Genomic DNA, 21,633 nt, shown 5'->3' with positions numbered 1-21,633 from the left:
CAGCATGGAGCCCAACATGGGGCTCCATCTCACAACCCTGAGATCATGACCTTAGCCAAAATCAAGAGTCGGACACTTAACTGACTGAGCCACCCAGTTGCCCCAATTAAATAAACTTAAAAAAAAATGAATATGGAAGGATAGAGGGAATAATACAGAATGGAGAAGGAAAGAAGGAAGGAAGGATGAAAGAAAGGAAGGGGGGAGGAGGAAGAACTTGGGCTACTAAAAAAATATTATCTCAGAGAAGGTGGTGGCTGTTTTAATGTGCATACCTCTTCGTTTCCCAGTATCCCCCTTGTTTTAGCCTCATGACTTAAAATCTTCATTCTTACTAAAGTCCTAGAAAAGAAGCAGACACTGCCATTTTCTTGCCTCTTTTCTGTGGCCTGATCATTTATTTTGCCCTGGATATGATAACATAGGCTTAGAATAAGTCTGCTAGTGACCAGCTAATCAAGGTAGGAACAACCATTCCTTCATGACTTGGAAAGGAGCCTCTTGCTCAGTACTCATCTAGGTACATGAATCAAAATCAACTTTAGACTCTCCATACCACTCCAGTACAGACAGAACCAGGAAAGGGCAAGCGTGCGTAGTTTTAATTGCCGAACCAAGCCAAACTACATATCCCTCTCCATTTCCTTCTTCTTTCGTTAAAAAAAAAAAAAAAAGACTAATAAGGGGCTGTAGAACTATGTCCCAAAAGTAGATTTACAGACTAATTACTAAGAACTACAATATCTTGGAGCACCTGGGTGGCTCAGTCGGTTAAGTGGCTGCCTTCAGCTGAGGTTGTGATCCCAGGGTCCTGGGATTGAGCCCCATGTAGGGCTCCCTGCTCAGTGGGGAGTCTGCTTCTCCTTTTCCCTCTGCCCCTCCCCTACTCATGCTCTTTCTCACTCTCTCTCAAATAAATAAATAAAATCTTTAAAAAAAAAAGAACTACAGTATCTTTTCCTTTAGAAACAACATTTTGGAAAATGGCCATACTCCTAGGCAAGCCCTCAAGTAACTAAAGTTCACTTCGGATACCTAACTAATACACAGAATAAAGGAATATTCATATACATTAGATTACAGAACAAGGGCTAAATGTTATTAAAACTAACCTTGAGACGTTTAACTGGAGGAAGTGATGAAACAGCATTCCTGTTTCTTAAATCGGATAAATATGAAGAGATTGTTGGCTCTTTCATTTCTGACTTTTGTGCAACTCCAGTTTTACCTATGAAAAGAAATTCTCGCTTTTTAAGTGAAACTTTAGGTAGTGTTCATGTAAAGCCAAATTTCTTCATAATTTCTTTTTTTTTGAATTTTTTATTTAAATTCAATTTAGTTAACATATAGTATTATCAGTTTCAGGGGTAGATCTTCATAATTTCTAATCTAATTTTTTTCATGTTACCCACAAAGAAAGAAAATTATTTGAGTTATAAACTGCATAACATAAATATCATACGTAGGTAATTAGGATGTCATTACTATTCAAAGGCCTTTCAATTTTTAAGACCTGAAATAAACTTCTTTTATGGAACTCACAGCAGTCATGTCCACATGTATGTTTATTTTTACAGTGATGATTACATTCTCGGTTCCCAGGTTTTTTGCAAGCAATCATTCCTAAATTAATATAAGAAAAACAAACCTATTTTTACTACAGTTTATTTCCTTTCATACAGTACAAAAAGTTATGATTTTCACTTCCTCAAATGTTAGCCTATTTAATATGTAATTTTTAAAATGATATTTCTGACAACAGCTAGTCCCTGTCCAGCTATTAGCCCAATCCCAGCTCTTCACAAGGAGCATCGACCCACCTATAAGCTTCTCTTCACCTCTCTGACATAGAGCCAAATACCACAGAATATCAGTAACTCTTATCTTGAATGAGGTAAGAGTAAGAAACTTCTCTGCTGCTTTATACTTACACTTAAGAAGAACCTGGAAAGAAGCAAACATCACAGCATTTTGATGGTATCAGTGATAGTTTCTAGCACTTAGGACACCATACATATTTAATAAACATTAGAAATATGTGTTTTAGGGGTATAAGAAATTTACTATATGAATTCACAGGAAAAAGAGATTGCTTCCAGCTTGACCCCCCAAGCTAGAATATCCAAATACATAATTTATTCTTCATTCATAATATTTTAAGTAGACTTTTTCTTGATCTTAGTAACATGGGGGAAGGGAGAGACATCTAAACTGACAGATAGGATCTGGACATGATGGTCCAGGTAGAGGGCATATACTCAAAGACAGCAAACCATAAGCTGTAGAAATAGAAATAAGTTGATTTTTGTTGGAGCGTAGATTTTAAGTGAACTAGAAATGTTGGAGATAGTGAAGAGCTTTGAAAACCTTTATAACCTTTTTTGGTCCTTTAGTCTTCATTTTCAGTGCTGTTGCTCAGTCAACTCTTTTCAAGACATGGCACATTTAGATAACAATAATATTTGTATAGCACCTGGAGTAAACAGTATAGTATGCTCACCCTATGAGGCAACTGGCTAGATGCCTTAGGGGCTAAGCAGATCAATGTATTGGGTAGTGATAAAGTAATGAAACATCCCTGGCAGCTGGAAGCTGACAGGATGAACCACAGTGTTCCCAAGTGAATATAAACAACTTTGGTAGAATATAAACAACACTCAGTAAGGCCATTCTGTGACTGTAGTAAAGATCGAAATAAGACTACTGTGTAATTATTTCTGAAACTTGAGGAAAGGACATTCAAGAACCACAAAAATAACTAAACATCCCCCTCTTCTGGTTAACACAAATGACTACTATTTCCTTAATCTTCCCATCTCCAAGATAAGATACACCAAAATACCCAATACTTCACTTTTTTAAAGTATCCAATCTAGAACTGACCTCTGCCCTCCCTAAACCCTGCTAAGAATCACCAGCACAAGCTAAAATCCTATAAATAAGCTTCTCCCAACCCCCAGAGATAACCCACAGCTCTACGAGAGCTGTGGTCTTTTGCCCTAGCTCATAATTTCATCTCAGTTACCTGGTCTCCTTGTCAAGTCCTATCATGCACAATTTATTCTACATGCTGTTTAATTAGTCCTCCTAAAGTTCAACTCTGGTCAGATCATTTGCCCACTTAGAAATGTTAGTTACTTCCCGTGCCAGCAAATTAATTTCATATTTAAAGTCCTCCACAATATAATTCTAGCCTCCCTTTCTGGTACCCATAGTAACCCTAATCCATCAAAACACATTTGCTTGGGGCGTCTGGGTTGCTCAGTGGGTTAAGCGTCTGCCTTCAGCTCAGGTCATGATCTCAGCCTGGGATGGAGCCCCACATTGGGCTCCCTGATCAGTGGGGAGTCTGCTTCTCCCTCTGCCTGCCTCTCCTCCTGCTTGTGCGCACACACTCTCTCTCTCTCCCCCTCTCCTCTGTCAAATAAATAAATAAATAAATAAATAAATAAATAAATAAAATCTTTAAAAACAAAAACACATTTGCTTGCCATTACTCAAAGTCTCAAGACTTTCTATGATTGTACCTTTGATATTACGTCTTGTCTTAGAAGCCGCTCACTTGTCTATCAGAAGCTGATCAACTTTCAAGGCCACCTTAAATGGTACCTCTATCATGGAGATCTATCCTTATCACCCCATCTGAAATGATTTCTCTCTTCTTTAAGCCCCTATGGCATTTTCTTTGTCCCTCTTACTCACTGCATGCTGCCTTATATATTCACATGAGAAACACATGATGAAGTACAGAGCACTTTAAACTAAAGTAAGAAAACGTAAGTTTTAATATGGGCTCTTATCTGTAAAAAACAGATTAAAAATAATACCTGTTTTGTTCACCTCACAGAGATGAAAAGATAAAATGAAATTAAGTATGTGAAAGCATTTTCAAATTAAGTGATAAAATAATATATTAGAGCATGTATTATCTTTACTATTATTACTTAAGGATTATACAAGTAACTATAAAATTAAAATTGTTTAGAATGCTATGAAGGAGAGGAGCACAATGCTATGTGATAATTGGATGCACTGTTCTAGTTAGGAATGTCTTGGAAGGTTTCCCTAAGAAGCAACAACTGAGTTGAAGACTAAAGAAAGAATGGGAATTAAGAAGGCAAAGAGGCGGGAGAAAGAGTACCTCAGGCAGAGAGGATGGCATATGCAAAATATCTATGACAAGGGAAAGCATGGTGTATCGGAGAAATTGAAAGGTCAGTGTGGCTGATGTTCAGCAAGTAAGAGAGAGCACACAAGATGAAATTAGTGGAGAAAGGTCAGGCTATATTTGTAGGAGAATGGCTCCACCATGGTACCCTAGCAATTCCATGTCTCTATATAGGCCATATCCAAGACTTAACTATTTATAGAATGCCCTCTGATACTCTTTGGGACATGTCAAGATAGGCAGTCTTGTGAGGAGGTGCTAAAAGCCATTTCTCATCTGCCTCCTTAGCTTGTAAGAGGCTCCCTATCTTGCATGGCATTGCCATGAAGCAGTTTCTCATCTGCCTCTGGTTCCAGTAAGGCACTGGACTTTCTACCTTGCCTCTTCCAAGGTACAGATGCAGGCCATAAAACCACTTAGTTGCACCCTATAGTTGATGCCTCAAAAACAAAGCAACCCACTATTTGTGTTATCTGGTCAGTGTTATCCTGTGGGATTAGGAATGCAAGCAACTGATAACATGCTGATCTTGTTTTGCCATCTCTGTAAGTAATAAACTGTCTAGATCCATTTAGGTCTCTTGTGTCCTTACCAGCCAATTCTATGGAGGTGAGGCAAGACTACCTAGCAGCTGCCATCTCACTGCTGCTTAGGAACTGCCTGACCACGAGACAGTGTGGAACCTAGTAGGGATGTTAATGATTTGGATCTTTTATTCTAAGAGCTAGGGGAAGACACTATAGTGATTTAATCAAGGAAGGAACATAATTAAATTTGCATTTTGAAAAAAGGCTACCAGAGGAGTCTAGGCAAAAAAAATGATGGTAACTCAATCTAGAGTGATGACAGTAGTAGAGTCAGAGAATGGGCTGATTTGAGAGCTATACAAAAAATAAAAATATTAATACTGAATCAAGTGAAGTGCTTTTCTTTCTTGAGCAGCTATATTTTCCCTGAAGTTTTCCTGCCTTTCTTTTAGTCTAGCACTATCTATCTTAAATTTCTTTAAGTGTATTTAATATTTCAGAGACAAAAATAAATACATGGAGACACCACCTATTTATTCCCTCCTCATAGATACTTCTTGAGCCCTCCATCCTCCTCTTAACGTAATGTGGCCTCTCCTACAGTTGTCATCCTGAACTTCCTTTCATTAAGTTTCTTGAGTGAATCCACTATTCTTGGATTCTTTGACATTTTCTTTTTTGGTTAATTGCTTTGTTATATTGTGCTCATACGCAAGCAACTGCTTCAGAAAAGATGTGTGTGAGTTCAACTTTCTAAATCCTTGAATGTATTAAAATTACTTTACTTTCACACTTAATAGTTTGGCTGGGTATAGAACACAGGGTTGAAAATCATTTTCCCTGAACTTTAAGTCTATTGTCTTCTACCATCCAGTGCTACTGATAAAGATTAACAAAATTTCAATTCTTGTTCCTTGGAAGCATTTATGATTTTCTCTTTATCCATGATGTTCTGAAATGTTGCAATTATTCCTCCTTTGTAGATATTCTTTCATTCATCCTAATTAGCACTGACTAAGCCTTTTTGATGTGCGGATCTGTATCTCCAAGTGTAGAAAATTTTCTTAAATTATTTCTTCTGATTTGTTTGCTCTCTCTTTCTGAAACATTTATTAGTCAGCTATCAGACTCCTAGATTTCCCTTTATCTCTTATATTTTCTGTCTCCTTGTCTAATTCCAGAGAATCAAGACTATCCGGATAAGAAATAGCAAATCTGAGATTCTAACTTAAGGTAGTCTAATTCCAGACCCTGATCTCTCAACCACCCCGCCTCCCTAGTTATACTAGCTACCTTAATTCTCTCCCCAAATAATGCATTTAATTTATTTAGGGAATCAGAGGATTTGGGGATGGGAAGACGAGGGGAAAATGCCTTGTAGGTTTTTGTTTTGCAATAAGGGATAAGGAATTGCTTTGTTCCCTAACCCAATTCCTAATAGGTGCATTTCTAAACATCACCACAAGATGGCGCACAATGACTACACACATTTATTCCCAGTGGTTGAAAACTACCTACCACCTGGAGTTGAATTTTAGGTTCTGGGGACTTCCACAAATTCCAAGGCAGAGCTGGCAAGTCTTGTTGGGAATGAAGACTGTATACAAGTTTGTTTATAGAATATTAGCATATGGATATTAATTACCTAAGTGACAAAAACTTTTTCTGTTAGAAATGGTACTTATAAGTGCTCCCCCATCCTCACCCCACTTCCCATATCCTGAGAATTGTCTGAATTTGTCTTATTAACAAATATAAGCTTACAGAGATTGATAATTGGAAAAATTAGGTTCTCAAAGAAAATTGACCTAAGCTGTACTCTTAGGTATAATTTAAAGTTAATAGATCCCATATTCCCATCACTACAATAATCTGAAATGCATACGTTTTCGAAGTTTTGTCACATATAGATTTGCATGTTTTTAAAGCCCCCAATTCTAAGTACTTAAAGTAAAATAAATTCATTAATGTCAACTAGAATTGTATTTAAAGAAAATATTTAAAATTACTTTAACAGGGTCAGTAATGGCTGTGGGGCAGCTGTTGGTTGCTTTAAAAAAAATCTAAGAAAAACTGATAATAGTAGGCACATAACCCCTGATACACTTAGCCTTGCATCCTAATTATAAATTTAAATAATTGGTCTCTGCATAAGCTAGCTACTGAAGTTAATATTTTTTTTAAGATTTCTTTATTTCGGGGGAGGGTGAGGGAGAGGGAAAGTGAGAATCTCCAAAAAAAACTTTTGCTGAGGGGGGAGCCCGACTCTGGGGCTCAATACCACAACCCCAGGATCATGACCTGAGCCAAAATCAAGAGTCGGACACTTAACTGACTGAGCCACCCAGGCACCCCTGGGATTAGTATTTCTAAAAGAATATTACTTTGACTTGCAGTTCCTGATTTATGTTAATCAGATTTATGCACTTTATGACTTTACTTTTTATTTATTTTTTTTAAACGATTTTATTTATTCATTCGAGACACAGAGATAGAGAGAGAGAGAGAGAGAGCATGAGCAGGGGGAGAGGTAGAGGGAGAGGGAGAAGTAGGCTCCCTGCTGAGCCAGGAGCCGGACGTGGGGCTCAATCCCAGGACCCTGGGATCATGACCTGAGCTGAAGGCAAAAGCTTAAGCATCTGAGCCACCCTCCCAGGACCCTGGGATCATGACCTGAGCTGAAGGCAGAAGCTTAAGCATCTGAGCCACCCAGGCACCCCATATGACTTTACTTTTTAAATGAGAGAGCATCTCATCTTATTTTTTTGTCAAATATCGTATCATTTTGTTATTTATCAAGAAAAACGTAACACTAATGAATTGGGAGTCCTTGGTTTTGCAATTTAATGCATTTATACACCAAAAAGTATAAAGAAAACCAAACTGTGTTTTGACTAGTATTTAAATCTGCACACTTCCACAGTGCTCAGGCATTTCTTCTATCTTTTCATTTTTCAAATATACTAAATTTTCAACTCAGAATGGCACAGCAAATGCAAATGAATTTACTAATGTCAAATCAATTTTCTTCAAATTAAAGTCCATACTTTTTTTTTTTAAAGATTTTATTTATTTATTTGACAGAGAGAGAGGGAACACAAGCAGGGGGAGTGGGAGAGGGAGAAGCAGACTTCCCACCTAGCAGAGAGCCCGATGTGGGGCTTGATCCCAGGACTCTGGGATCATAACCTGAGCCGAAGGCAGACGCTTAACAGCTGAGCCACTGGGCACCCCCAAAGTCCATACTTCTTACTGAGAATCTATTTAAAGGACCAAAAGTTTTTTTTTTTTTTAAAGATTTTTTGTTTATTTATTTGACAGAGAGAGACATAGCGAGAGGAGGAACACAAGCAGGGGGAGTGGGAGAGGGAGAAGCAGGCCTCCTGCCGAGCAGGGAGCCCGAAGTGGGACTCGATCCCAGGACCCCGGGATCATGACCTGAGCCGAAGGCAGACGCTTAACGACTGAGCCACCCAGGCGCCCCTAAAGGACCAAAAGTTTAAATGTCTAAACCTTATGTATTAAGAATAGACCTGAAAATTTTTAAATATTTTACAACCAAAATATTGTATTTTTCACACTGTCATCATACCTTAAAAATAGCAAAAATATTTTTCTTTAAATTTTACAAAAATGTTATCTATTGGACTATATAGATGAGAAACTACTGCTAAAAGAATGTTTTCAAACACAAGCATGAAAATAATTTTTAGTTATATTATGTAAATTAAGGTGCATACTTTTGTTTTTATATATGGCCCCATAATTTGATATTATAATACTAAAGTATGTGTTGAACTTGCAAGCACATTGAGAAACAATTATTTAGCAGTCTCTGAACTATGTTTGTATCATTTAATAACATGGTCTGACAGGAGGTCAGAAAAATTGAAATTTGGATTGTTTTGAAAAGCCCAAATTTTGTTGTCACAAACTTAGTAGGGTAAATCTATGACCCCTTCATTGTGTCACTTATTGAGAAAGGTGCAGATAGGATATGTATGTTATGTTTAAAGGTATAATTGTGTATCTTTGTTTGGGGATATATGAATTTGCATATAAGAACTGAATTACATAATTGGAATGTTCATAAGATTTGGGATGGTTGAAAAATACAGATTCGAAGGGGTACATGCATCCCAATGTTTATAACAGCATTATCAAGAGTAGCCAAAATCTGGAAAGTGCCCATATCCATCGACTGATGAATGGATAAAGAAGATGTGGTATATGTATGTGTGTATACACACACACACACACACATACACACATACACTGGAATATCACTCAGCCATCAAAAAGAATGAAATCTTGCCATTTGCAATGATGTGGATGGAGCTAGAGTGTATTATGCTAAGAGAAATAAGTCAGAGAAAGACAAATACCATATGATTTCACTCATATGGGGAATTTAAGAAACAAAAGAGATGAACATATAGGAAGGGGGGGAAAAAGAGACAGGGCAACAAACCATAAGAGACTCTTAATGATAGAGAACTGAGGGTTGATGGAGGGAGGGAGGTGGGCGTGGGCTACATAGGTGATGGGTATTAAGGTGGGTACTTGTTATGACGAGCACTGGGTGTGGTATGTAAGTGACGAATCACTGAATTCTACTCCCGAAACCAATATTGCACTGTATGTTAACTAACTGGAATTTAAATAAAAATTTGAAAAAAAAAAAAAAAGATTTGGAATGGTTGTATGTATATGTATGTGAAGGGTATGTGTGTGTATGTGTAATAAAATATTATTTGATAGGAAGCATCTTTTACCCATTTTCACAGGATTGTGCAAAATATGTAGGGAACTTTTGCTCTTATAAAAGGCTCATACTAGCAGGAAGTATAGTAAACATTCCAACTTCTCATTACAATTTTAAGTAACAAACAAGCTACTTTAAACAAAAACAGCTGGTGAGTGGGGGGAAACGTGTTACATGAATACAGATATGTCACAGAATCCAAAGCAGCAATTCAGCGAGGCATCAGAAGGGACTGAAACCAAGAAATGGGAAGTCATCATAGTCCCAGCTCTGGCATTCTCACCTTTGCACCTCTCTGTACCTCTGCTTTAGTTTTCTCTTCCCAAACTCTGCTGTCTGTGATCCTTTCTGCATGTGGTAAAGGATGGCCAGCTGATGGCTCTGAGTTTATATTATCTTCGTGCAGCTCTAATTCTAAATTGTCTTTCTTAAACTGATTTCTGATGCTATTGTAAATGGCATTTTAAAAATTATGATTTCTATCTCTTTTTTGTTTGCTGGTATAGTAATACTATTGCTTTTCAAATTTTTTAGTTGAAATATAATTCATACCATAAAATGTACCCTCTTAAAAAGTATACAGTTTTGTAGGTTTTTAGTATATTCCCAAGGTTGTGTAACCATCACTGTATCTAATTTCAGAACATTATCACTTTAAAAAAAAAAATCACATACCTATTAGTAGTTACTCATTTCTTCCTACACCCAGCCTCTGCATCTTCCTTCCTACACCCATCTCTATAAATTTGCCTATTCTACACTTTCCATATAAATGGAATCTAACAATATCTGACCTTTTGTGAATGGCTTCTCTCATTAGCATAATGTTTTCAGGGTTCATCCATGTATCAGTTATTTATTCTTCTTTATGAGTGAATATTCCATTATATGGTTATACTACATTTTACTTATCCATTCCATCATTGGTGAACATTTCAGTTGTTTCTATTTTTTGGCTATTATGAATAATGATGTTATAAACATTCACATACTAGTTTTTGTATGTTTTCAATTCTTTTGGATGTGAACACAGAAAAGGAACTGCTGGGTCACATGGTAATTCTATGTTTAACTTCTTGAGGACCTGGCAAACTGTTTTCCAAAGCAGCTGCACAATTTTGCATTCCCATAGCAGTGCTATGAGGGTTTCAATGTCCCCACGTTCTCATCAACACTTATTATTGTCCATCTTTTTTACTAAAGTGGGTGGGAAGTAGTATCACACTGTAGTTTTGGTTTGCATTTCTATCTTGATTAATGATGTTGAGCAACTTTTCATGTGTGTATTGGTCATTTGTAGTTCTTCCTTGCAAAAATGTCTATTCATATCCTTTTACCAGTTTGAATTTGGCTCCTTGCTATTTTATTGTTGAGTTGTAAAACGTCTTTATATATACCAGATACTAGTCCTTTATCAGATATGTGATTTGCAAATATTTTCTCTCATTCTTTGGGTTGCCTTTCCACTTTCTTGATAGTGTTACTTGAAGCACAAAGGTTTTTAATCTTTTTTTAAAAAAGACTTTATTTGTCAGAGAGAGAGAGAGAAAGAGTGCACAAGCAGGGAGAGTGGCAAGCAGAGGGAGAAGCAGGCTCTCTGCTGAGCAAGGAGCCCAATGTGGGACTTGATCCCAGGATCCTGGGATCATGACCTGAGCCAAAGGCAGACGCTTAACCAACTAAGCCACCCAGGTGCCCCCAGAAGTTTTTAATCTTGATGAAGTCCAATTCATCTTTTTTTTTTAGTTGCTTGAGCTTTAGGTGTCATACCTAAGAAACCACTGCTTAACCCAAGGTCATGAAGATATAAACCCATGTTTTTTTCTAAGAGTATTACAGTTTTAACTCCTACTTTTAGGTCTTTAACAAATTTTGAGTTAATTTTTACATATGGTATGAAGTATTTATGGTATGAAGTAATACCATATATGGTATGAAGTAATTATGATATAATTAATTCAACTGACTATCCAGTTGTCCAGCCCTATTTGTTGAAAGGCTATTCTTCCCCCACCCTGAACTGTTTAAACATCTTTGTCCCAAATCAATTGACCACAGATGTATGGGATTTTTTCTGTACTCTCAAATATATTCCGTTGATCTATAGGCTATTATTATGCCAGTACCACACTGTTTTGACTACTGTGGCTTTGTAATAAGTTTTGAAATCAGGAATTGTGAGTCCTCTATCTTTGTTCTTCTTTTTTTTCAAGACTGATTGGCTAATTCAGATCCCTTACATTCCCATATGAATTTTATTTATTTGTTTAAATTCAATTAGCCAACATATAGTACATCATTAGTTTCAGATGTAGTGTTCAGTAATTCATCAGGTGCTTATAACACCCACTGCTCATCACACCATGTGCCCTCCTTAATGCTTATCACCGAATTACCCTATCCCCCCAACCACCTCCCCTCCAGCAACCCTCAGTTTGTTTCCTATAGTTAAGAGTCTTTCATGGTTTTTCTCCCTCTCTGATGACTTCCCATTCAGTTTTCCCTCCCTTCCCCTATGATCCTCTGCACTCTTTCTTATATTCCACGTAGGAGTGAAACCATATGATTATTGTCTTTCTCTAATTGACCTATTTTGCTCAGCATAATACCCTCCAGTTCCATCCATATTGATGTATATGGTAAGTATTCATCCTTTCTGATGGCTGAGTAATATTCCGTTGTATATATATATCACTTCTTCTTTATCCATTCATCTGTTGATGGACACCTCCGTTCTTTCCACAGTTTAGCTATTGTGGACATTGCTGCTATGAACACTGGGGTGCAGGTGCCCTCTTGGATCACTACATTTGTATCTTTGGGGTAAATACCCAGTAGTGCAATTGCTGGGTCTTAGGGTAGTTCTATTTTTAACTTCTTGAAGAACCTCCATACTCTTTTCCAGAGTGGCTGTACCAGCTTGCATTCCCACCAACAGTGTAAGAGGGTCTCCCTTTCTACGCATCCTCGCCAAAATTTGTTGTTTCTTGTCTTGTTAATTTTAGCCATTCTGACCAGTGTGAGGTGATATTTTATTGTGGTTTTGATTTGTATTACCCTGATGCCAAGAGATGTGGAGCATTTTTCATGTGTCTGTTGGCCATTTGTATGTCTTCTTTGGAGAAATGTCTGTTCATGTCTTCTGCCCATTTCTCAACTGGATTATTTGTTTTTGGGTGTTGAGTTTGATAAATTCTTTATAGATCTTGGGCATTAGCCCTTTATTTGGTATGTCATTTGCAAATATCTTCTTCCATTCCATAGGTTTCCTTTTAGTTTTGTTGACTGTTTCCTTTGCTGTGCAGAAGCTTTTTATCTTAATGAAGTCCCAATAGTTCATTTTTTGCTTTTGTTTCCCTTGCCTTTGGAGAATGTGTCTAGCAAGAAGTTGCTGTGGCCAAGGTTGAAGAGATTGCTACCTGTGTTCTCCTCTAGGATCTTGATGGATTCCTGTCTCACATTTAGGTCTTTTATCCATTTTGAATTTATCTTTGTGCACAGTGTAAGAAAATGGTCCAGTTTCATTCTTTTGCATGTGGCTGTTCAATTTTCTCAATACCATTTATTGAAAAGACTGTCCTTTTTCCATTGGATATTCTTTCCTGCTTTGTCAAAAATTAGTTGACCATAGAGTTGAGGGTCCATTTCTGGGTTCTCTATTCTGTTCCATTGATCTATGTGTCTGTTTTTGTGCCAGTACCATACTGTCTTGATGATTACAGCTTTGTAAAGAGCTTGAAGTCTGGCATTGTGATGCCACCAGCTTTGGTTTTCTTTATCAACATTCCTCTGGCTATCTGGGGTCTTTTCTGGTTCCATACACATTTTAGGATTATTTGTTCCAGCTCTGTGTAAAATGTTGATGGTATTTTGACAGAGATTGCATTGAATGTGTATATTGCTCTGGGTAGCATAGACATTTTAACAATATTTATTCTTCCAGTTCATGAGTGTGGAATGTTTTTCCATTTCTTTGTGTCTCCCTCAATTTCTTTCATACGTGTTCTCTAGTTTTTAGAGTACAGGTCCTTTACCTCTTCGGTTTGGTTCATTCTAAAGTATCTTATAGTTTTTGGTGCAGTTGTAAATGGGATCGATTCCTTAATTTCTCTTTCTTTTGTCTCATTGTTAGTGTATAGAAATGCAACTGATTTCTGTGCACTGATTTTATATCCTGCCACGTTGCTGACTTCCTGTATGAGTTCTTGTAATTTTGGGGTGGAGTCTTTCGGGTTTTCCACATAAAGTATCATGTCATCTGCAAAGAGTTAGAATTTGACTTATTCTTTGCCAATTTGAATGCTTTTTATTTCTTTTTGTTATCTGATTGCTGAGGCTAGTAATATATGTTGAACAACAGGAGTGAGAGTGAGCATTGGTTGTGTTCCTGACCTTAGGGGAAAAGCTCTCAGTTTTTCCCCATTGAGAATGTCAATTGTTGTGGGCTTTTTGTATGTGGCTTTTATGATATTGAAGTATGTTCCTTCTAACCCTACACTGTGGAGAATTTTAATCAAGAAAGGATGCTGTATTTTCTCAAATGCTTTTTCTGCATCAATTAAGAGGATCATATGGTTTTTGTCCTTTTTTAAATTAATGTGATGTATCATGCTGATTGATTTGTGAATGTTGAATCATCCTTGCAGCCCAGAAATAAATCCCACTTGGTCATGATGAATAATCCTTTTAATATACTACTGGATCCTATTGGCTAGTATCTTGGTGAGAATTTTTGCATCCACATTCATCAGGGATATTGGTCTGTAATTCTCCTTTTTGGTGGGCTCTTTGTCTGGTTTTGGGATCAAGGTAATGCTGCCCTGGAATTTAAAAAAAAAAAAAAAAAGGTAATGCTGGCCTCATAGAATGAGTCCGGAAGTTTTCCATCCCTTTCTATTTTTTTTGAAACAGCTTCAGAAAAATAGGTAGTAGTTCTTTAAATGTTTGGTAGAATTCCCCTGGGAAGCCATCTAGCCCTGGACTCTTGTTTGTTGGGAAATTTTTGATTACTGCTTCAATTTCCTTGCTGATTATGGGTCTGTTCAATTTTCTGTTTCTTCCTGTTTCCGTTTTTAAGTTTCTAGGAATGCATCCATTTCTTCCAGATTGCCTAATTTGCTGGCATATAGTTGCTCATAATATGTTCTTAAAATTGTTTGTATTTCCTTGGTGTTGGTGGCGATGTCTCCTCTTTCATTCATGATTTAATTACTTTGGGTCCTTTCTCTTTTCTTTTTGATAAGTCTGGCTATTGATCTTATTAATTCTTTCAGAGAGCCAGCTTCAAGTTTCATTGATCTGTTCTACTGTTCTTTTGGTTTCTATTTCATTGATTTCTACTTAATCTATTATTTCTTTTCTCCTACTTGGTTTCGGGTTTATTTGCTGTTCCTTCTCCAGCTCCTTTAGGTGTAAGGTTAGCTTGTGTATTTGAGGCTTTTCTAATTTCTTGAGAAAGGCTTGTATTGCTTTGTACTTCCCTCTTAGGACTGCTTTTGCTGTATCCCAAAGGTTTTGAAAGGTTGTGTTTTCATTTTCATTTGTTTCCATGAATTTTTTAAATTCTTCTTTAATTTCCTGGTTGAACCATTCATTCTTTAGTAGGATGCTCTTTAACCTCCAAGTGTTTGAATTCCTGCCAAATTTCCTCTTGTGACTGAGTTCAAGTTTCAAAGCATTGTGGTCCAAAAATATGAAGGGAACGATCCCCATCTTTGGGTACAAGTTGAGACCTGATTTGTGACCCAGTATGGGATCTATTCTGGAGAATGTTCCATGTGCACTCGAGAAGAATGTGTATTCTGTTGTTTTAAGATGGAATGCTCTGTATATATCTGTGAAGTCCATCTGGTCCAGTGTGTCATTCAAAGCCCTTGTTTCCTTGTTGATCTTCTGCTTAAATGATCTGTCCATTGCTGTGAGTGGGGTGTTGAAGTCCCTATTACTATTACTGTATTATTATTGATGAGTTTCTTTAATTTGGTTATTTATTGGTTTATATAATTGGCTGCTCCCAAGTTAGGAGCATAAATGTTTATGATTATTAGATCTTTTTGTTGGATGGACCCTTTAAGTATGATATAATGTCCCTCTTCATCCCTTATTACAGTCTTTGGTTAGTATCTATATTGTCTGATATAAGGAATGCTACCCCAGCTTTCTTTGGATGTTCATTAGCATGATAAATGGTTCTCCACCCCCTCACTTTCTTTTTTTTTTTTTTTAAAGATTTTATTTATTTATTTGACGGAGAGAGACACAGCGAGAGCAGGAACACAAGCGAGGGGAGTGGGAGAAGGAGAAGCAGGCTTCCTGCGGAGCAGGGAGCCCGACGCGGGGCTCGATCCCAGGACCCTGGGATCATGACCTGAGCCGAAGGCAGACGCTTAACGACTGAGCCACCCAGGCGCCCCTCCACCCCCTCACTTTCAATCTGAAGGTGTCTTTAGGTCTAAAATGAGTCTCTTGTAGACAGCATATGGATGAGTCTTGCTTTTTTATCCAATCTGATACCTGTGTCTTTTGATTGGAGCATTTAGCCCATTTACATTCAGGGTAACTAGTGAAAAATATGAATTTAGTGCCATTGTATTACCTGTAAAGTCCCTGTTTCTGTAGATTGTCTCTGTTTCTTTCTCGTCTATGCTACTTTTGGGCTCTCTCTTCACTTACAAGATTCCCTTTAATATTTCTTACAGGGCTGGTTTAGTGATCACAAATTCTTTTAGTTTCTGTTTGTCCTGGAAGCTCTTTATTCTCTCCTTCAATTCTGAATGACAGCCTTGCTGGATAAAGTATTCTTAGCTGCATGTTTTTCTTATTAAGTACCCTGAATATATCATGTCAACCCTTTCTGGACTGCCAGGTCTCTGTGGATAGGCCTGCCAGCCTAATGTTCCTACCCTTGTAGGTTAAGAACCTCTTGTCTTGAGCTACTTTCAGGACTTTCTCTTTATCCCTGAAATTTGCAAGCTTCACTTTTTTTTTTTTTTTTTAAAGATTTTATTTATTTGACAGAGAGAGACACAGCGAGAAAGGGAACACAAGCTCGGGGAGTGGGAGAGGGAGAAGCAGGCTTCCTGTGGAGCAGGGAGCCCGACGCGGGGCTCGATCCGAGGACCCTGGGATCATGACCTGAGCCAAAGGCAGATGTTTAACAACTGAGCCACCCAGGCACCCCATGAAATTTGCAAGCTTCACTATTATATGTTAGGGTGTTGATCTATTTTTATTGATTTTGAGGGGAGTCCTCTCTACCTCCTGGACTTGAATGCCTGTTTCCTTCCCCAGATTAGAGAAGTTCTCAGCTATGATTTGCTCAAATATACCTCTGTCCCTCTCTCTCTCTTTCTTCTTCCTCTGGGACCCCAATAATTCTAAAATTGTTTTGCTTTATGGTATCACTGATTTCTCAAAGCCTCCTCTCATGGTCCATTAGTCGTTTTTCTCTCTTTTCTTCAGCTTCTTTCCTTTCCATCAACTTGTCTTCTATGTCACTGACTCTCTTCTGCCTTATTTACCCTAGCTGTTAGAGCATCCAATTTAGACTGCATCTCAGTTAAAGCATTTTTAATTTCAGCCTGATTAGATTTTATATCTGCACTAAGAGATTCTCTAATGTCTTTTAAGCCCAGCTAGTAGCTTTATAATCATTATCCTGAATTCCAGGTCTGACATTTTACTTATATCCATATCAATTAGATCTGTGGCAGAGAGTATTACCTCTGGTTCTTTCTTTTGCTGTGAATTCCTCCTCCTAGTCATTTTGCCCAGAGAAGAATAGAGAACAAGAGAACAAAATAAAAAATATCAACCACAATCCAAGCAAAATATACATGAGACAAATCTGTAGAGGTCAGAAACCAAAAAAGAAAAAGAAAAAACTAAAAAGAGGGGGGAGAGAATATAATCTCCCAGGTGGACAAAACAGGGTGATCCACTTGGTCCTGGGTATATTTTGGTCTGTTTGTTAGAAGACACTAAATCTGAAAATTGTAAAGAAAGCAAAACTGATATAAAATAAAATTGAATACAGTGAAAGGAAGCCAAAAATGAAGAATATACCTATAATGTGTAAATGTAAAAATGAAAGTCAAAAAAGACTTAAAAACAAAGAGTTGATAATATAAGAAACTAGTTGAAAAGAAAAAAAGAAAAAGAAAATTATAAACTGAAAGATAAATGAATCATGAGAAAAAACCCTTGAATTCTATATACTATTTTCCCCTAGTGCTGGAGTTTTGCAGTCCTGTGCACTCTGCAAACTTGGTGTTGGCTTGTTGTTCCAGGTGGTCTTCTGGGGGCAGGGGCCTACTGCGCTGATTCTCAGGTGTCTTTGCCTGGGCAGAGTTACACCGCCCCTTGCCAGGGGGCCAGGCTCAGTGTAAGCTGCTTCTGGTTGCTCTATGTAGCTTTTGTTCCCTGAAGGCTTTCTATGCCTCTTTAGAGGATGAAAATAAAAGTGGCCAGGCCCTGATCTCCAGCCCCAGAGCTGAAAGATCACAGCTCCCTCTTCAGTAAACCCTCAGGGATAAGCAGTTTTCACTTTTGTGTGTGCCAAACTCTGCAGACTCCTGCAGTGCGCGTCTGCACTGATCCTCCCAGGGGAAGGCAGGGGTGGTAGCATTTCTGCCCTTTTGTGCTGTGGTTCAGTTCATGGCAAACAGAACTGACAGCCCCCTCCTGGGCTCACTGACCATAACTGGTTTCCCTACTTCAGTGCTTGGGAACTCTGCTGGCTCAGGCACTCCCATTCTTTCTGTGACCCTGAGGATCCTGAGACCACACTGTCCCACCTAGAATTCTGCCCCACTTCGCCAACTGAGCACCTATCAGGCAGGGATGTCTCTCACTGGGGCAGACTTCTAAAGGTTCCGATTTTGCACTCTGGGACTATATCAACTTCCGGCAGCTGGCTTATGGAGGCTCCCTCCCCCTGCCATTTATCATCTGATACATCCCCTCGGATTCACTTCTCTGCAACTCCTACCTTGCAAAAAGTGGTTGCTCTTCTATTTGTAGAATTCCAGCAATTCTTTTCTTACATCTCAGGTTGAATTCATAAGTGTTCAGAATGGTATGATAGTTATCTAGCTATATTCAAGGGACCAGATGAAACAAAGTCTCCTACTCTTTCACCATCTTGCCTCCCTCCTCCCATATGAATTTTAAAATCAGCTTGTGAATTTCTGCCAAAAGCAGAGCTAGGATTTTGATAGATTGCATTGAATCTGTGGATTGATTTGGAAAATGTTGCCACCTTAACAATATTAAGATTTATAATAGGATATCTTTCCATTTATTTATGTCTTCTTTAATTTCTCTCAGTGGTGTTTTGTAGTTTCCTGTGATCACATCTTGCACTAATTTTATTAAATGTATCCTTAAATATTCTATTCTTTTTAGTACTATTGTAGTTTTTTTATACTGACTCTGTATCCAGCGATAGTTCTAAATTTATATATTAATTCTAACAATGTGTCTATAGAGTTTTTTGGATTTTCTAGGTATATAATCATGTTGCTTTCTTTTTTTTTTAGATTTTTATTTATTTATTTGACAGAGAGAGAGAGAGAACGAGCATAAGCAGGGTGAAAGGGAGGCAGAGGGAGAGGGAGAAGCAGGCAAGGAGCAAGGATCCTGATGCGGGACTTGATCCCAGGACACTGGGATTATGACCTGAGCCAAAGGCAGACGCTTAACTGACTGAGCCACCCAGGTGTCCCTGTAATCATGTTGCTTTCAAGTAATGAGAGCTTCTTTCTTTCTTCCCAATCCTTATCACTTTTATTTCTTTTTATTATATAATTGTACTGACTAGGACTTCTAGATTTTTTTTTTTTTATTTATTTGACAGAGAGATAGAGAGAGCAGGAACACAAGCCACAAGCAGGGGGAGTGGGAGAGGGAGAAGCAGGCTTCCTGCTGAGCAGGAAGCCCAATGTGGGACTCGATCCCAGGACCCTGGGATCATGACCTGAGCTGAAGGCAGACGCTTAACGACTGAGCCACCCAGGCGCCCCTGACTAGGACTTCTAGCACAATGTTAAATAGGTATAGTAATAGAGAACATTCTTGTATCATTCTCCATCTAAATGGGAAAGTTTTTAAATGATTTCACCACTGTGCATGACATTTGTTTTATATATATATATATTTAATAAAAAATGAACACTAAATTTCTGTCAAACTTCTTTGACCTCTATCAAAAGGATCACATGGTTTTCTTTTTTTTTTTTCCTGTTAATGTAGTGAAATACATTGATCCATCTTTGGATGCTAAGGCACTCTTGCATACATGGAATAAGCCATACTTAATTGTACTGTAGTATGCTTTTTAAATATATGGCCAGATTCTACTTGCTAATATTTTGTTATGAACTTCTGGATCTATTTCCATGAGGTACACTGGTGAATAATTTCCCTTTCTTTTAATGTCTTTGTCAGGTTTTGAAATCAAGATCCCCATGTTGGTTCTGTTCAAAAAAATTACATCATAGACTATTCTTTCCTTCTCCATTCTCTGAAAAATTTGGGTAAGTTTGATATTATTTTTTCCTAAATGTTTGGGGAAATTCACCAGTGAAATCACCTGACCCTCAGGATTTCTTTGTGGAAAGATTTTTAATTGCTTCAATTTCATTACTAGTAACAGACTACTAAAATTTTCTATTTTTTCCATCAGTAAGTTTTGCTTCTGAAGGATTTGTTCATTTTTACCCAAATTATGTCAAATTTATTGGTATAAAATTATTCACAATATCTTTATCTTTTTGATGTTTGTAGTGGTATCCCCTTTTTCATTCTTAATATTGTTCATTTGTATTTATCTCTTTATCAGTCTTGATAAGGGCTTTTTAAATTTATTCATCCTTTCAAAGAACCAAATGTTAACTTAGTTGATTTTTCTGTTGTACATTTACATTCTATATTTCATTCACTTCTGCTTTTCTCTTTATTATTTCTGTCCTTCTATATTCCTCATATTTGATGTGCTATAGTCCTGAGGTAAGAACATTTTTGCATTTTAATTCTACATCTATTTAAAACTCTAGAAGTCATTTCAATTACTGTTTTATAATAGTTGATTTAGAGTTAGCCATTTATTTGCCATCTCTACAGTTTTTCATTCCCTCCAGCATTTCTGCACTTTCATCTGTGGTCATTTTCCTTTAAGGAACTCCCTTAAGTATCTCTTTTACTGCAGGCCAATAAATTTAGTAATAGTGATGGAGTGCTTCAGTTTTGTTTTGTTTTGCTTTTCTTCAAAGTGTCTCTATTTCACTTTTATTTTTAAAGATATTTTTCACTGGGCACAGAAACCTAGGTTGGCAACGTTTTAAAGCATTTTGAAGCTGTTGGTTCATTATCTTCTGTTTCTTTCATCAAAGTTGATAAATCAGCTATCAGTTTCACTGTTGCTCCTTTGACGGTTATGTAGTTTTTCCGTGTCTGCTTTTAAGATTTTCAGCGTTTTGCTATAACATGCCCAGTTGTGGTTTTCTGTGCATTAGTCTCCTGGGGTTTGCTAAAATTCTGAATCTATGAGTTGATGTCTTTCATTATTTTGGAATGTTCTTAGCCATTGTCTCTGAATATTGCATTTGTCCCATTCTTTTTCTTCTGTGCTTCAGAGATTTTAATTATGCATATTTTAGAACTTTTGAGTATTACGTTTTTTGTGTGTGTTCTTTCCATTCTCTTATCTCTGGGCTTTAATTTGAATATTTTCTCCTGATATGTTTAACAGTTCACAGATCTTGAGTTTGGCTATATCCAATCCATTATTAAACGTACCAATAAGTTTTTCACTTCAGATAATGTATTTTTCAATTCAAGAAAGTCCATTTAAATCTCTGTATGGATTACAATTTTCTGGTGAAATTTCCCAGCCTTTCATACATTTATTTTTTTATTTTCTTGAAAATATTAATCATAGTTATTTTTTACAATCTTTAAATGCTAGCTCTCTTATTTGAATCATGTACAAAGCTGCTTCATTTCTTTATATTGTTAATTATAAGTCATATGGTCTTGCCTCTTTGAAGGTCTCATCATTTTTTTTTGTATGGCAAAAAAAATTGCCATACAGATTATATTTGCAGATTATAATTTTCCACCAAAGAAGGTTTCCCTTTTCCTCTGTCAGGCAAACATGGTGAGTGGTTGATCAC

General features: G+C 37.2%; 1 protein-coding gene across 1 annotated transcript in view; it reads right to left on the bottom strand.

The window, feature by feature from the left end:
* HFM1 (helicase for meiosis 1) overlaps positions 1 to 21,633 on the bottom strand; it is a 129,029-nt gene that overhangs the window by 33,722 nt on the left and 73,674 nt on the right. The window contains exons 31-32 of the mRNA XM_064588835.1: positions 1,543 to 1,623; positions 1,113 to 1,228 (exon numbers count right to left, since the gene is read on the bottom strand). Of these exons, the coding sequence (XP_064444905.1) occupies positions 1,113 to 1,228; positions 1,543 to 1,623 (197 nt within the window). The remainder of the gene's footprint in view (positions 1 to 1,112; positions 1,229 to 1,542; positions 1,624 to 21,633) is intronic.

Source organism: Mirounga angustirostris, unplaced genomic scaffold (assembly GCF_029215605.1).
Source record: "Mirounga angustirostris isolate CCGP_5_RB_7025 unplaced genomic scaffold, mMirAng1.0.hap1 SCAF_4, whole genome shotgun sequence".
Classification (NCBI taxonomy): Eukaryota; Metazoa; Chordata; class Mammalia; order Carnivora; family Phocidae; genus Mirounga; species Mirounga angustirostris.
Note: the sequence above shows the minus strand (reverse complement) of the source record. Positions and strands in the feature narration are given on the sequence as shown.